Source organism: Labeo rohita, chromosome 14 (assembly GCF_022985175.1).
Source record: "Labeo rohita strain BAU-BD-2019 chromosome 14, IGBB_LRoh.1.0, whole genome shotgun sequence".
Taxonomy (NCBI): Eukaryota; Metazoa; Chordata; class Actinopteri; order Cypriniformes; family Cyprinidae; genus Labeo; species Labeo rohita.
Window position 1 is genome coordinate 16258650 of NC_066882.1, and position 18539 is coordinate 16277188.

General features: G+C 37.7%; 1 protein-coding gene across 3 annotated transcripts in view; it reads left to right on the plus strand.

Annotated features, from left to right (window-relative positions):
- Positions 1-18539, plus strand: part of atp8a1 (ATPase phospholipid transporting 8A1) — a 177402-nt gene that overhangs the window by 127144 nt on the left and 31719 nt on the right. For all 3 annotated transcript variants that reach the window (XM_051127177.1, XM_051127178.1, XM_051127176.1), the window contains 2 exons: positions 15044-15118; positions 17463-17585. In XM_051127177.1, coding sequence (XP_050983134.1) covers positions 15044-15118; positions 17463-17585 — 198 coding nt within the window. The remainder of the gene's footprint in view (positions 1-15043; positions 15119-17462; positions 17586-18539) is intronic.

An 18539-nucleotide genomic window follows, 5' to 3' on the forward strand; every position in this document is an offset into this window, starting at 1 on the left:
TGCATGCACTATAAAATGTAAGGCTGTCCTTGACTAAAGATTTTTCTGGTCGACTAGTAGTCGTTCATTTTAAGCATTAGTCGACTATTAGTCACACGTTTTTTAATAAACCACATAAATCATAAGAATGAGCCTTTAATTGCCTACATAGCCTAATAAGCGCTCAAGTGCATGCAAAAGGACAAACAGCAAAGTGACCACATTAACATTTTATAATTTGTTGATTAACTATTGTTTGTTTATGGGCTTGAGAAATTAAAAGTCAGCAACACTGACTCTGCAGTAGTGATACACCTATATGCATTCTCATACGGATGACATAATCTGAGAATATTTGTTTTCTATTTGAATTGATTGATTTAAAAGTAGACATTTCACTCTCTATAGATATATTTTTCATGTCTGTAAGGAAAGTATGCACAGAGTTTCGAAGTTTTGCGCTCAAGTTCACAGAGCGGCAGAAAGCGCATTCCTGTTTGCTTTCATTATTTTACAAAAGCGCAATTCATTGATATTGTAAGTGCACACAAATACAGTTTTTACAGATTCGAAAGATGCATTACTTTTATCTGTATGACCAAAAAATTAAAGAGTATTTTAAGGGCAAGTGACCGCATTGATGCCTCCATCTCAGGGTTGCCAGGTTTTCACAGCAAAACACGCCTAATTGCTACGCAAAAGTAGCCCAAGTAGCTCAATCATGTTTCGAGGGCGGTCCCCCGGTAAAAATCGCATTCCAGGGGGTAAAATACGTGTTTTGGGCAGGATTACCCTGGTAAAATTAGCATTACGGGGTAATTAGCATTAACCCGTGGCAACAGTGTTAAAGTAGCCCAATTCTGCGGGAAAACCTCAGACTTGGCAACACTGCTGTCATGCAGTGAGCTACTATTCAGCTTCCACACTCTGCACAGACACTTGAATAGTGCACATTTTTCAATGTTAACATTAGATTGAGCTTTATACATCTTTCAGATGAAAAGCCATATTTGAGGTCGGTGAATGATAGGTGAGCGTTTGGATGTCCTGCCTGATGTACTGTATTGCCACATAGACCAGCCGTTAAGATCTGTCCATCATGGACTGCGTAACTTCGCCACTTTCTGTTGACTTTTTTTTTTTCTGTGATGAAGCGACTAATAAAATTTTGATCGACCAAGCCTCTTCTTGTCGACTAATGGTTAGTCGACTATTAGGGGGCAGCCCTAATAAAATAAATTTCGTGTCATTTATTCACTGTCATGTCTCCTCAAACTCATGGAAAGTTCACCTGTTATTGCATTAACCATTAATGTCCTTTTTAAGGAGATTGAATGACCGCTCTTTAATGAAATTAACTGGCATTGCATGCATGTCGGTAGCGCTAGAATCTCCATCCTGCTGTAGGAATGCACTTCTGTCAATGTGAAGCCCACAGGCCATTCATCTGTGATGGTATTTGACAGTTTCCAGGCCTGGTGCTGATAGCCGGTTCAGAGACCTGACCTGACAAGTTAAAGGGCTGCTATCAGCAGCAGCTTTATCATGAGGGGCGTTTGGCCGTTTTGATCTGCAGCACGCTTGGTTTAGGAGACGTTACACCTTGGGGACAAGCTTTAGGTTTCCTGAAGAGCTGAAAGAAGAGTTAGTATGAGGCCATTTAAAGGAGAACTTCACTTCCAGAGCAACAATTTACAAAATAATTTATCTTATAATAATTGTGTTATCTAGAGTAACGATCAGTTATTTTAATAAAAAAATAATACAATTTATATACTTTTTAATGCCAAACGCTCGTCTTGTCTTACTCTGCCTGGACTGTTTTTGTTCCGATTCATGACAGTTAGGGTATGTCAAAAAACTCTTCTTTGCATGTTCACCTTGCAAAGTCTGGGTCGGTACTTCTGCAGAGATGTAGGATGATTTTGAAATGATTTTTGAAGTTGAAGGAGAAAATACGATTGGGGTTTTTCGACATACACTAACTTGAGTCAGAATACACCGAGTTCAGGGACAGAAAGGCAAGACGAGCGTTTGAGATTAAACAGTATTTAAATTGTATTATTTCAATGAAAATAACCGATTCCCTAGATAAGACCCTTCTTCCTTGGCTGGGATCATTTCAGCCGCATTTGGGATTGTTTGAAGCCGCATTTAAACTGCATTTTAGAAGTTCAAAATCGGGGCACCATATCAGTCCATTATATGGAGAAAAATGCAGAAATGTTTTACTCAAAAAGCATAATTTCTTTACAACTGAAGAAAGAAAGACATGAACATCTTGGATGACAAGGGGGGTGAGAAATTATATGTGAATCTTTGTTTTGGAATTGGACTTCTCCTTTAAGCCTCTTTATTTAAAGGGGACATATCATGAAATCTGACTTTTTCCATATTAAAGTGCTCGTAAATGGGTCTCCGGTGCATCTACCAACCCAGAAAATGTGAAGAAATGACAACCCAGTAACTTTGTTTTAGTAAGCCTTCCTCTGAAACAAAATGAGCAACTCAGATTTTGCTCACCCTGTGATGTAGGAAGGGGGGGATCTTATTATAATATTACTGCTCTTTAATCTGCACGTTTCCACCCACGGTGCTGCCATTTTGTTTTCGCAAGCGACAACGGTGTACCAGTTCTAATGCACTGGCGAAAGTTCAAGCAAAGCATGCTAACAGTTCTACCATTAGCGGCACAGATGAGTCCCAACCTCAGGAAAGCAGTGGATTTATTGATTTTCATTTACTGTATATTACGCTGCTGCCACAGATGTAATATATGATTTCTTTCCCAGCTGTTTACCTTCACAGACGTAACCGACTGTTTTTGTAACTTGTGTGTTTTTAGAGTAGCACATTTTAGCATAGATGTTTTTTGGCAGAGAATCTGAGGTATGAGCTGTAAAGACAAAGCTCTATTCTGGAAAAGGGGGCGGGGAGCAGCAGCTCATTTGCATTTAAAGAGACATGCACGAAAACAGGGTATTTCTGCTTTTATTGAAAATAGGCATTTTCAAAATGATGTAATTAATCATTTGTAAGGTATTTTGAGCTGAAACTCATAGACACGTTCTGGGGGCACCTGAGACTTATACAACATATTGTAAAAAGGGCACAGTAGGTCACCTTTAATGTCTAAGGTTTCTGAAATCTATGAAGCTAGTATGCGTTCAGAGCAAAATGTAAAGCATGTACCAATTTTAAACATATGTTGCGCATTCCTGTGATATTTTGATTCAGAAATTCTAATTACGATATTATTTTGGTTTCAAAAAAGGCTCTGCAATTTCTTTCTCTTTCTCACTTCCCAACAAATACAAAAAGCCTTTTAATCTCTAATGCATCCATGTAAAGAGTAAAGCACACGCATTAGCTTTGTAATTGATGTTTTATGCATGCTTTATCCATTTTATCTCTCGTGTGTAAAATGTTCCCTCTGTATGCAGCTTGCTACAATTTGAAACAGACCAAGGCCAGTATTCATGAGCTGTACAACTCCAGCAGAAACATGAGCGCTTCAAAAATCCATCTTTTTTCCCCTCGGCCCTCTTGCTCTTGTGTGCCACTTGACCCGTGAACCCTTTTTCCCTTCATCTTGATTTTGTTTTATGTGCTGTGGTAAATCTCTGAAAAGCCCCTTAGATTTCTCTATGTTGGCATGCAGTGCTGCTGTAGATTGTGAGAACAAGGATGAATCAGGACTTCAGATGACCATTGTTTTCTTCTGCCCTCACTGAATGATACAGCATGACGTGGTTTGTGATAGTTAGGCCTATTTCATGGCCATTTCCTGTTTACTTGCTTCTGTGCTGCTTAGATGTGAGAAGCTGCTGTGGTCATGTTCATAAATGCAGTAAAGTCATGATAATTTTAAAATTCAGTGGATTAAATTCATGGGAATCTCAGAGTAGCTGTGAGCAGTTATCGCTCAATGAATTTGATATTTTAAACATTTTCGGTACTAGTCATGCCGGGTTGCTTTCATGTATTTTTTCTTTTGGGTTTTGCCGTGGGGTTGTCGTATTTTGTTCCACAGTGAAAGTTCCCCTTCAACACAAACATTTCTGACTGTGATCACATTTCACACTTTCTCATCAATCAAGAAACAAGCATCTCTTTCCCTTTTTTTTCTTATTTTGCATAAGAGGTGGCGCCGAAACAACTACGTCCAGTAAATGGCCCCACCGGAACACGCCCTCTGAATATTTCTAGCCACTTTTCCTTTTAGTCCTTTTCCCTTTAAGCTCTGCTTTTGAATCTCTAAGAGAACTGAAAAGCACCTAGCGCAACCCGTCTCCAAGAGGTGAATGTATCTCCTCCTCAGCCCATCTTTTGTTATGAGCAGAAAATGTATTCCCCCTCTCCATAAGGGGCCTTTCCAATATAATAGGGCAAAGCTTTACTGTTTCCTTGCCTCACACCAAAAACACCTCTGTTTTGCAAGAGCTTGACATTCAAGACACTTGCTTCCCAAGGGTCGGTTAAAGGGATACATTTGTCGTCCTAATAGGTTTACCTTTGAGTCCGTGAAGGCTTTTCTTCATCTCATTTTTCCAGACATTAACCACAAGGAAGTGGAATAAGGATGTTAGTGGCCATTTTAGCCCTCTCAACGTGTGGTTAGCTGTGGATATGTGCACTACTTAGGTTTTTTTTAGCATCCATTGTTGTATCCTATATATCACAGTGTTTTATCAAGAGTCTAGTTTGTCTGGTTTTCAAATCAGTGACTTGGTTTCATCTAAGAAGTTGTTTTTTTTTTCTGCCTATTTAGACGGCATGGCAACTAGGTTTTGGAACAGAGCTTTAGAATGGTTTCTGTTGTTTCAGATAGACATTTTTTCCAGTTGTAACCACATAGTAGGACATGATCTTCCATACATTGTCCAACAAATAAGTTTGGGTTAACCTAAACATTTGTCATGCTGGTTTGTTTAGTCCCTGGTTTGTGGTCTTGCATTCTTTCGACATGAGCGAAAATTAACCGGGGGAAAAAAACTTTTTAGAAACTTAGTTGGATTAGCTGCTTTGAGACATGCAAAAAGCCCCTCTTACAACCAAATTGCTGTGCTTGCTGTCATTATCCTGCTGGGCTCTTGAGAGAGCTTGATTGACAGCTCTTCAGCAGGCACCAGAAGGGCTGACGGACGAGTAGCATTTCTGAGGTAATTACAAGGGCCTCATTCAGACAGAGCAGCAGGCTTAGAGAAAGACTACAGGCCTGAGTGGAGGCCCTGGGCCCTGCAGTCTCACTGGTGCCATCATTGTAAAACACCCAGCTGGTTCTTTCGGTTCCTCTGTCAATCACACTTGCAATTCAGTGGACCGTTCTTATTGTCTTGCCAGTATTTTTTAGTCAAGTTTTAGATTTTCTGGAAATTTGTGTTTTACACTACTGGTGAAAAATATAGGGTTGGTATTTTTTTTTTTTTCGTGTTTTAAAAGAAGTCTTATGTGCCCGTCAAGGCTGCAATAATCTAAAATAACAGTAATGTTGTGAAATATTATTGTAGTCGTTTTTTTTTTTTTTATTTCAATGTTTTCACATTTCGAGGGTTCGTACAAGGTGCTTAAAGTGCTTGAAGTAGTTGAAATTGATTTTTTTCGAAATGTAAGGCCTGGAAAACCCTTAAAAATAGCAATTTCCCTGAAGAAGAGATATTGAAACAATGCAATTAAAAAAACACACTTTTTTTGCTTATTTTAGTTAATATCACAAAATTAGCAAGCAAAGCCAGTAGTTAAGCTGACAATGTTGTGTAAATGTGGTTGAAGACGCGAAAAGAGGAACAGATGAAGCAAATTAATTGAGTACTTTATGTCGGAACCACTCCAATTGATTCAAACTCTTGACTTTGATTATTCATTTCAAACGATTAACTAGCAAAAGCCAGATCAAATTAAAAGAGCCATTCATTTTTGAATTTCGACATCGCTTGTAATGATTTTAAAAAGCATATAGTAATGGGTGAAACAGCTTTTCGAAACTCCAAATCAGTTAAACCAATTCGTCGCAAAATTATTCACCGTTTCAAAGCGTTCCAATCGGATTGTGTAGTGTGAATCATTTGACTTAGATCGGGACTTCAAATCACGTATTGCAAATCCTTTGATTCAAATCGTAACTTCGGAGTGTGTATCAGGAATAATTTCATTTAGATTAAATGAAATGAAATTAATTTAGAACAGGTTCTTGAATCTTTTTGTGAATTGAATAATGCAAATCAAATGATTTGCGATATGCATTTTAAAGTCCCGATCTAAATCAAATGATTCGCTATATGCAAAGTTCCTATACAATTCGAATGATTCGCGATCTGCACTGATCTGAGTCCTGATCTGAATTTGCAGATTTGCAAATCTTTTGCTTTAGATCGGAACTTCGGAGCGTGGATTGCGAATCATTTGATTCGGTTCGGGACTTCGGAGTGCATATGGCACTAACGTTTTAAGTTTTGCAGTTTTAAATTTACTTAAATTTACTTTTAAATACCATCATAACTGATATAATGTTAATGTACCAACCTACTGAATTTCTGAAATCTGTTTTGTATAAAAACAGGTGGTGATAGGAAAAAGTCACGATGAACCAAAGCCCATCACAAGCAGCTTTTATATATTAATATATATAGAAGGTGCACAGTGTCATTCACACAAACACTAAAACCATCATGGTAACACACATGAAACTGAAATAATGCAATAAACATTAATTTTACAACATTAGATGTACCATACAACCCTAATGTACAAAACTGACAAAGAAAAAACTAAGAAGAAACTGTTATTTCAAGTTAAAAACATCAAATAAAAAAAAAAAAAGTAACACCGGGAACTCTGGGAATGTCAATTTAAGGTTATTTATGGTAAATTTTATGTTCTTTTTCACTTCTATTTCTGAGTGAAGTCCTTGAAAATCAAAAAGTTGTGCTTGAAGTCCTTGAAAGTTCTTTTACAGTATCTGTACGAACCCTGAATTTTGCAAAAATGTATACAAAATGTGTAAGTTAACATACCCTTCATTTTTTATGTCATGTATTAATGAAATGTGTAATTCATTTTATTTTTTGCATTCAGTCATTTTAATATTGTCACTTTTTATTTGGCTTTTAAACTATATATCATGTATTTGTGATTATTTTATGCTTTAACAATCTTTTTTTTCCATTCCCCCCCCCCCCCCAAAACTTTTATGTTTTCCAACTAATGTTTAAAACATTTTATTATTTAATTTTGTTGTCTTTTATAATATTCTACATGTATAATATACATGTATACCTATGCTTATTCATGTTTTCCTTGCACTGTATGAACTGTTTTTTTCTATTTGAAAATATGTGGCTGGCTTTTATTTTTTATAAAGCTTTGATTTGAGTTATTGGAGTTGGTTTCTAGCCTGTTGGACTAAAAGCTAGTGTGGATTTGGGTGAACTACCAGACCATCCTGATCGATTGCCCTACTGGAAAAATGAGATGATGCCAGTTTAAGGTGGTCAAACTGATTTTTACGACATGGTAGCTAGTTTATTGCTGTTCCAAGGTCAGCCAGATCCCCACCAGCTGGCCCAGCTGCTCAACCACCTAAACCAGATTGGACCAGCTGCCATGTTCCAGAATACAACTAAAGCTAGTTTTAGCTGGATTCTGAATCAGAGACATGGAGCAAAAAGGTGCCGTCTTTCTATTTTTCTCCTTCCCTTCGGGTCCTTCCCGCTCAACGTAGAGACACAGGACGGGGGGTGCAATCACAGATTCCAAAATTCTCAGAAAAACGCGCTCAGGACAAGTCTCATGGGGACACACTCTCGCTCTCTCACACACACACACACTCCTCGCTTTTTCAGATTGTGCAGCGGAGGGTAGAGGGCAGTCACACCTCCACGCCGAACGGCTCTGAATGAGCCAGAAGAGGAGAAGAAAGAGAGAGCCCTCCACACTATGTCCTCGCTCCCTAATGAGCAAATCAATGAATCTGTCTCATTGAAGAAAGCGGGAGAGAGGGGCGCTCACAGGACCCAGAGGACCAGGCCAAAACGCTCTCTCATATGCATGTACTGCTGCTCATGAATAGAGGCTTTATTTTGACTTAGCACAACAATATCCTGCAGCCTGTAGCCCCTCAATGAGGCAGACTCGCATTAATTCAGCTCTCTGACCCACCTGTTTGACTACCAGCATGCCGCTGGCCACGGCTCTTCGGGTTTTCGTTTGGCTTTTGATCAAATTGTGGTCATGAGGGAATTTTCCGAGTCTAGAATTTGTTTGTGAGGACGAAAACAACATGCTGGTAATTTATTCATGTTTGTGTGTGCGAAGGGGTTTCAGAAGCAGCAGATCTCTTTTAAAAACAATATCACGGTAGAATGCACCTGATGGAAAGGAAAATGGGAGTTGGAACGGGTGGGCGTGGCTGTGGGGGTTCGCATCGGGGAGTGCGGCCAATCCTCCTCTCTTCCCCTCTCTTTCTTTTCCTACGGCGAGGCCGGAGGGGAGGGGTGACAGACATTTGTTTTGGGAACATTTTCACGCATTGGCTCGCTCTATTGAATGAGAGGGGCTGGTGGATGTGCTGTGTGTGTGTGTGTGTGTGTGTGTGCGTGAGGACTGGCGGGGGCCGCAGTCGGAGGGGGTTCTGTCAAAACCCAAAAAATTTGTAGCAATTCACGCTTTCATAATGGAGTTAAATGAAGCGAGGAAATGTCCGCCTGGCCGTGGCACTGCACAGTAACCTGGGGTCTGCTCAACAGTCGAGCCTCTCACACACACACATACTGAAGATTAGATGGTCCTCTCAGACATGTTCACAGTAATTATGGTCTAAAATACGGTAGAGAGCTCATTTGAGGATTTGAGGCTAGCAACTTTGACTATTCGTTTAAAGAGTTAAGAAATTGTTTCATCCTTTACTCACGGTCATATTATTTCAAACCTGTATGATTTTCTATGGAAGCCTGTTTTCGCCACTGAATGAAAAAGGTAATTGTGACTTTTTATCTCACAATTCTCAATTTTTTCTCAGAATTGAGTTTGCGTCTCGTAATTATGATTTTTTTTTTTTTTTTTTTTTTTCTCAGAATTGCCTGACATAAACTTGCAGTTCAGACTGTTTTTCTCCAAATTGTGAGATATAAACTCGCAATTCTGAGAACATATCCGTCTTTATATCTTAGAATGGACTTTTTAACTCACAATTGCGAGTTTATCTCTAGGGAAAAAAAGTCAGAGTTTATATGCCAAATTCTCAGGAAGAATTGCGAGATGTAAACTCACAATTGCGAGAAAATAAGTCTGAATTGTGAGATATTTGCATAAAATCACATCTGGAAGTCTCACAATTCTAAGAAAAGAAGTCAGAATTGCAAGTTTGTATCGGGCAATTCTGAGAAAAAATTCAGAATTGTGAGATAAAAAGTTGCAATTACCTTTTCTATTTTTTTTTATTCATGGCGAAAACGGGCTTTTATAGTTGTCTTTGTCCATAGGCCACAAAAAAAAAGTTTTTTTTTTATGTTTAAATATTCTATTTTTTCTGTTTTCATTTTTCTCATTTTTTTCCCATTTGAAGTTTTCTAGACTCTGTTTTAATGGTTAAATGAAAAAATATGAAAAAGCACTGTCTAATTAATTGAAACTTGCACAATTTACAGCAATTTATTAAAAGTTTAACAAAAATGAGAAAAAATTTAAGGCCCTATGAAATGAAACTCCCCCCCAAATTCAGTTTTTTATTTTTGCCAAATACTGTTTTCCATTCATTTCTGGATTCCATTTTAATGATTTCATTAAATTTTAATAATCAAAAGCATCTGTAATTGTTTTTTTATTTTTTTTTAAATTAATGTATTATTTAATTTTTTTTTTTTTTTTTTTTTTTTTTTTTCAGAAATGCTGTGTTTTTACATTTTTCTGGTAAATAAATTCCGGTATATATTTTTTTTTATGGTAAATATTCCTTAAAAAATTGTTTTAATACTAATTTTATTTAGTAGTAGTACAGTCATTACGTCAAGTTATGTTTTCTGTCACGGTTTCTTCAAGTTAAGCTGAACCTTTATTTTGATGGTTTGGTGTGAAGACCTGAGATTTCAGTTTGTATACAAGACGATAGTTTTACTTAAAAGAAATGGTAAAATGCTCATAAAGTGACTCTCATTGCAGTTCTAGAGATTATGTATTCATGAGGCGGCAGAAACACCACAAGCGCCAAGCACGCTTTAGTATGTATGTAGTAAACAAACATGCAGAACATGCAGGATTCATATTTAACAGTATTGTTGTGGCTTAATATTCACAGACATTTGACAAATTCCGTGACATTTCGCGTTATACAGTAAATTCCATTTTTATGACATTTTATAAGTATATAGGGCCCTATATATTCTAATCCTTCTGAAATCCTTCTGTTTCATAATATTACTGTATTTTTGAACAAGTAAATACAGCTTTCATGAGCATAAACAAAAATATAAATCTCATCAGCCTAAATTTCTGAACCGTGTAGATTTTAATTTAAATTTTTGGAGAACTGTCTGTTTATATTTTGGTGTCACATGATCCTATGTTTTGCCAATTGTCTTCTATTTTCATTCTCTCATCCCATTTTTGATTATTACTGATTTTCCCACTGTTTATAACAGCTGCTGTGTGATGATATCACGTTCTCCAGTTTCTAGATGACTTTGACAGAGTTGCGTGCCAGACTAGTCAAACTAATAGAGATATTAAGTGATGAACTCCATGGCATATGGTTTAGATACACATTCTTCTCTCCTCTCCTTTTCATTTGTGGTCTTGTCCTTGGTCTCCACCCTTAAGCCCAATAACTCACATCTTTCGGTTCTTCAAAGTGTTAAAAATCTAGTCCTTTTGCAGTGATCTGTTTTTTCGCACAGTCTTGAACTCATCTTGTGTACTAGAAAGTCTGAACTGCGATCAGTTGTTTCGGCTATGAGACACTGGAGGGTTGATCAAGGTGGGAAACACAGTGTCTGATTTACAAGCCGCTGTGGCTGAAGTCATGGGAACTGTTGAACTGTTCTCACTCTGTTTTTTTACCTCCAGCACTAACGTCCTTCCTCTCTCATTCCTGACTGGGGTTGTCGAGTAATGATGTGTTAAGCCCAGGTTGTGGCTTCACATGACAAGATAGTGGGGCTTCTCTATGTTTAGATGTTTTGAAAACCTTGGCAGTGTGTGTTTGCTAAAGCAAAGGCTTAACTGTTTTTACATATCTCATTGCACAGCTGGGTTTTTTTTAAAGTAGACTATTAATCTTTTAATCAAAATGCGCTACAATCTAAAACAGTAAAACAGTTTTTTTTTTTTTTTTTTTTTTTAGCTGGTGGATACAAATTTTAGCTGTTTGAATACAATTTTTTAATATAATTTTATTTATTAGGGTTCTTTTTATACTTTACCTGTTTATTTATTGTTTTGTTTATGTATTGTATAGTTGTTTAGTTGTATAAAAAAAATTTAATTATGCTTTTTGTGATAGTTTGTTTGCTAATTATTTTGTGAGAAAAGTATTATATTATAAAAATGCATAATAGTAGAATTTTCAGTAGTTGTCTGACTTTTGGACCCCACTATGTAAATGAAAAAGTGACCCAAAGCTGGCTTATTTATTCTCCAAGACTGATCTTGGAACAAACCATTTGCAGTGATCCAGTGTATGAGACTGTAGAAAGGACTGATGGGGTCAGTTCACTGCTGCTTTCATGAGAGATCGCTCTCTCTTGGGTCATTTCGAGCACTGAGAGGCCCCACAGAAAACAACAGCCATCGATCAACCTAAATTAAAATCCACTAGGAACCAGACTTAAGCGCACACAAAGTGGGGAATATATGATTAATGATGGTATATATTTACCTTTTAGTCACACTTTTGTGTAATAATGATTATCATATGGCCTGTCTTTGCCCTTTTAATATGTTACCTTTTCCTTTAGGACAACTTGGGAAGCATATAGGCTACATTCACACTGTGAGCCTTAGTGCTCAGATCTGATTTTTTTATTTTTTTTATTTTTGTATAGCTGTTCACATTTTTGTTTTAAATGTGGCCAATATCAGATTTACAGTGTGAACAGATTATCTGAACTGACTCGTATGCACGAAAGAACAACACGAACAGGGTTGCCAGGTTTTCACAACAAAATCTGCCCAATTGCTTCTCAAAACTAGCCCAATCACATTCCAGGGGCAAATATCACATTAGTGGGATCGCTTTTAACCCAGAGTTGAAAAACAACCCGCAGCAACAGTGGAAAAAGTAGCCCAATTTTGCGGGAAAACTGTGCACTTGGCAACACTTGCGTAGCATGGCGTCATACGAAAGTGAACTTGGAGAACATAAAGTAAGCTATTATGCATTTATTTATTGTGTGATCTGCTGCAGAAGCCAGTGAAATTATGCACAGGCAATATGAGAAAATTAAGAAAAGGGTGTGAAAAGAGAGCAAAGTTTTGAAACTTTTATGATACAAGCCCTCATTTTGCTGGTATATATAGTTGTCACTGGCTACTTTCACACTGCAGGCAAATGTGGCCCAAATGGATCCGCATGGAATCTGATCTTTCCAATTCCGATTCGTGCCACTTCCATATGTGGTACTAAATTCGATACAGGTCAGATGTTTTGCAATGCGACCGCAGTGTGAACTGTTATATCAGAATTCATGCAACTTTTATGTCACTCTAGATCAATATAATTCCATAATTCCACGCTGATGAGAGGCACTTCATAGATTTTACATACTACCCAAAGTTATCAAGACAGTTGCGAAAGGTAATCAGTGGAAGTGTGATGTGTCAAAGCTCACAAGTATTACAGTGACAACACTATATACAAGCAAAACATGAGGGCTCGTGTCATAACAGTTTCATAACTCTGCTGTCGTTTGTCACATCCATGTCTTTATTTTTCATATTGCTTGTGCGTTTCGCTGGCTTCTGCATCAGATCACACCATTAATAAACGCATAATCACTTATTTTATGTCCTCCGTGTTTACTTTTGTTTGACTGTGCAAGTGTTGCCAAATCCACTGTTTCCCTGTGGAATTGGGCTACTTTTTCCATAATTGTCGCTGGTTGTTTTCCAACTTTGTGGGTTGAAGCGACCCCACTAACGTGATATTTGCCCCCCTGAACATGGTAGGGCTGGTTTTGGAGTAGTTTTGAGAAGTAATTGGGTGGATTTTGTTGTGAAGACCTGGAAACCCTCTTCGAATTGTTCTTTTGCGTATGTGGGCCTGTTCAAAACCATGATCTGTTCACACTGGAAATCTGATATTGGCCACATTTAAAGCAACAATGGGAAAAGCTATACAAAAAAATCGGATCTGACAAAAAAATCAGAATTGAGCACCAAGGCTCGCAGTGTGAATGTAGCCTCAGATCTGTTTTTGGCATGACAGCGTGAACAACACAAACTGCATGGAATCTGATCAGTTTCAGTTCCGATTTGTGCCACTTCTACATTTGGTACTAAATCCGACACAGATCAGATGTTTTGCAATGCGACTGCAGTGTAAACAGTCATGTCGGAACTCATGCAACTTTCACGTCGATCGACATTCGTCATAATTTCGCCATTTTTACATACCCAAAGTTATCAAGACAGTTGCGAAAGTTGCGTCAGAACTCAAAAGTATTATAGTGACAACACTATATACAAGCAAAACATAAGGACGCGTATCATAAAAGATTCAAAACTCTGCTGTGTTTTGTCACATCCTTGTCTTTATTTTTCATATTACCTGTGCATAAACTTGCTGGCTTCTGCAGTAAATCACACTATTAATAAATGCATAGTCGCTTACCTTATGTCGTCCGTCTTTAGTTCTGTATGACAGCGCACTGCACAAGTGTTGCCAAATCCACTGTTTCCCTGTGGAATTGGTCTACTTTTTCCACTATTGCCGTGGGTTGTTTTCTAACTTTGTGGGTTGAAGTGACCCCACTAATGTAATATTTACCCCCCTGAACATGGTTGGGCTAGTTTTGAAGTAGTTTTGAGAAGCAATTGGACAGATTTTGTTGTGAAAACCTGGAAATCCTGTTTGTATCAAGGGCCAGTTCAGAACCATGATCTGTTCACACTGGAAATCTGATATTCGCCACATTTAAAGGAACAGTGTGAACAGCTATACAAAAAAAATCAGATCTGACAAAAAATCGGAATTGAGCACTAAGTGTGAACGTAGCCTCAGATCTGTTTATGTCATGACAGTGTGAACAACACAAACTGCATGGAATCTGATCTTTTAAGTTCCGATTTATGCCACTTCTATATTTGGTACTAAATCCAACACAGTACAGGTGTTTTGTCATGTAGGAATTATCAAGAAAGTTGCGAAAGGTAATCAGTGGAAGTGTGATGTGTCAGAACTCATAAGCATTACAGTGACAACTCCATATACTCCATAATTGCACTGGCTTCTACAGCTGTTCACACTATAAATAAACGCGGAATCGGGCTACTTTTTCCACTCTTGCCGTGAACATGGTTGATCTAGTTTTGGAGTAGTTTTGAGGAACAGTTGGGTGGATTTTGTTGTGAAAACCTGGAAACCCTGTTCGTATTGTTCTTTTGCACATGCGGTCTAGTTCAGAACCATGATCTGTTCAAATTATAAGTCTGATATTGGCCACACTTAAAACAACAATGTGAACAGCTATACAAAAAAAATCGGATCTGAGGAAAAAACTGAATTGAGCACTAAGACTTGTAGAGACTTGCCCTTATGTATGTAAAAAGTGGCACAAATTGGAATTGAGAAGATCAGATTGCATGTAGTTTGTGCTGTTCACACGTTCATGAGAAAAACAGATCTGAGTCACATGTGAGCAAAAAAAAAAAATCAGATTTGGATCACTTACTTACCCTTTGATTTTTGGTTTATTTTTTTGTCATTGTTTATGATTACATATACTAAAAGACTGGTATTTAAATTGTGTTTATTTTACTAATATGTTTTACATAATAGCCCAAAATTGTAAATTCTGTTTTAAATATTCACACGATGAGTCATTTTCCATTGCGTTGTCTTTTTGTCTTTCAGATCTGGTTTGCATTTGTGAACGGTTTCTCCGGTCAGATTCTGTTCGAGCGCTGGTGCATTGGCCTGTACAACGTGGTAAGAGTGTTTGCATTCACACATCTGTCTGGGTGTGTGATTTACTCTCCCCTCTTCATTACTGTGAGAGGGAATGTGTTAAAACGCCTCCCCTGTCGCGCTCAGGCAAGAAACTCATTAGCCGCGGCACCCCAGACGGCTCCTTTACTGCGGCCCGTGTCAGCGCCATCCTGAAAAATCTCCCTCTTATTTATGACCACTTGTCAAGCCCATATTCCCTCCGTGCCCAGAACTATGTCCTGAATGCGCTGCAACAACAGACGCTCATGCCCTAAAGAGCTGCGTTAAACAGGTCAGCGGTGGATGATAAAGGAACAGGTTGAATCCAGACACATTTAAATACACACACACATGGTCTTTTGGGTGGAGTCCTGTGAACTGGGCTGCCTTAGGGGCTTGGTGATAGGAATTGATGCTGTTAATTAACATGTTTTCAACAGGAAGGAAAGTTAGTTGGGAAAAAAATGGTTCGGGTGGAGCGCGTTCCATTTTGCATAAACAATCGAAGATACGCAGTGGGAAAACTGACTAAGCCACCCGACTCGCTGATTGTCCCCAGAAATTATTTCTTTACGCCTGAACAAAGAGCAAAATTTGAACACGGCTTCCCATCAGCCTTGTGTAATGGATCATTGGCGTTGTGAGGCCAGTAACAGCTCGGCCCGCCGCATTCTCTCTTTATCTGAGAGAGGAGGAATTCCAGCACGTCAGAGGGGGTCTGTTGGATGCAACGGGCCGAAACCACCCCTGAATGGAAAAGCCCAGCCGACCATGTCAGCCACAGCCAGGCAGATCCAGCTGGGCCAGTAAGAGACACTTACGGCTGACCCCGCAAACCTCTCTGGACCATAATACCACCCCTCTCGCTTTCAACAGCTGCTGCACCAAGAAACGTTAGAGCACCACAGAAAAAAATGAAAGCATCCAGGAGATCTGCTAACAAGCTGCAGGCACTGGCAGATGTTCGTTTGGAATAATTTTTGCACACGGGGGGAGAGAGCAAATATGATAAATGCCAGAAAGTTGCATGCTCAGTGAGCTGCACCAAGCAAGCAAATGAAAACAGCAGACGAGGGGAACACGTCTGGTGCTTAGGCTAGGAAGTAGTTGTTTAGACTACTGTGTATTTTTAGGTATTGATTTATTTTTAGCTATCTATTTTTATTTGTTTTGTTTTTTTTTATCTCTTCTGTGTTTATTTGGTTTAGAGAGAAGTTTATCATTTCACTTCATCACAAATTAGCTTCTGAAATGAGAACTAGTATCTTTTGGAAAAAAAAAAAACATTGTTGTGGGGCCCATATATCTGAAGCTACACTACCAGTCAAAAGTTTTTGAACCGTAGGATTTTTTTATGTTTCTTCTGCTCACCAAGCCTGCATTTATTTGATTTACAGTACAGCAAAAACAGTAACATTTTACTACATTTTAATATTTTTACTGTTTAAAATAACTGTTTTCTGTTTGAATATTTTTTAAAATGTAATTTATTCCTGAGATTTCGAAGATGAATTTTAGCATCATTACTCCAGTCACGATCCTTCAGAAATCATTCTAATATTACGATTCGCCGATTATTATGGTGAAAACAGCTGGGTACATTTTTTTTTTTAGGTTTCTTTGAGTAGAAAGTTCAGAAGAACTGCATTAATCTGAAATAGAAATCTTTTGTAACATTATAAATGTCTTTATCATCACTTTTGATCCATTTGAAGCAATATAAAAGAAGCTAAATAAAAGTGTTTTATTTCTATAATTTTTTTTTCTCAGAAAAAATATTATACTCACTCCAAGCTTTTAAATGGTGTAGTGTATGATGTTACAAAAGCCTTTTATTTCAGATAAATGCAGATCTTTGGATGTTTCTATTCATCAAAGAATCCTGAAAAAAAATGTCCTGTTTTAAATATTGATAATAATAATAGTAATAATAAATGTTTCTTAAACAGCAAATTAGAGTAGAACAGCATATTAGAATGATTTCTGAAGGATCGTGTGACACTGAAGGCAGGTGTAATGATGCTAAAATGTAGCTTTGATCACAGGAATAAATTACATTTTAAAATATATTCAAATAGAAATCAGTTATTTTGAATAGTAAAAATATTTCACAATATTACTGCTTTTTCTGTATTTTGGATCAAAATAATACAGGCTTGGTGAGCAGAAGAGACTTTTTAAAAAAAAAAACATTAAAAATCTTACTGTTCAAAAACTGGTAGTGTATTTGTGAAGTTATTTTTTAGAAATTATATTATCTGAATATAATAATTTTATATTATATTATCTGCACTAATACTTTTCTGTGATTATGATTTTCCTTTTTCATTTGTATGTTTATTAGATCTTCACTGCTTTGCCCCCTTTGACCCTGGGTATCTTCGAACGCTCCTGCAGGAAAGAGAACATGCTCAAATACCCTGAACTCTACAAAACCTCCCAGAATGCAATGGGCTTCAACACCAAGGTAAATACACTCAATCATGCAGTATAAATCTAAGTTTAACTGAATCTCCATCAGTGTTTGCACTGAAGAGCTTAACAGCCCACTGATGTAAAGAGCAGATGAAACACATTTATGATTCTAACATATTCAGAATTCTTACAACTTGCCATAAGGTAATGAGTTTATAAATAAATGTATAAACTAGTGATTTAGTGAATTTCATTGGTGATGATGATGTTGATGACCCTGCAGACAGGTCATGCTGTGTACACTTTACTGACCTGTGTTTGGTGAACAGTTTGGCACCCAGGCTAAAAACCCTACTGAACAAACAGATCCTGTTACGACTCTCCACACCGTAAAAAAGCAGGTCAACAGCAGGACCTTGTTGGTTTAGCCGTCCATTAAACTGTCCCTCTCTGTCAGCCTTTCTGCTTATCTAAGATGTCTTTGAGTGTTCATCTCCCTTTTTAGAAGGTCATAAATTCTCTTAAGCCAGTGCGAATGTGAAGCTTTGGCCACAGTGTTTAATATGTCAACATATAAAGACACTGCTAATTTAGTCTTTCAAAATTGTGCACTCAGTCTCTAATATATGAATGTTTATATGAAGTTTTTTGACTGTCCTACTTTTTGTATGGATGTCCACTTGATCTTTAAAGCATTATTTAAAAAATAATGTTTGTTAATGTCATTAATAAAAGATTTAAGCAAATTTATCTGTAATCTATAATCTAAATTAAAGGACGCTACGATGCTAGATATGTACTAGTGAAATTATAATAGATGTTCTTTATGCAAGTCCTCCTTCGCTTTCAGATACCGTAATAGTGTCTATATAGGACAAGCGTATTTCCATCCTCTCTAGGTGTCTGTGACTGCTGGCTTTGCGTCTCTCTGTGTTAATAAAGCTGTCTCGTCTCAAGCCCCAGCGTGTCTGCGCTGGTGTCACCTCACGGCCCTGCTCCACAGGCG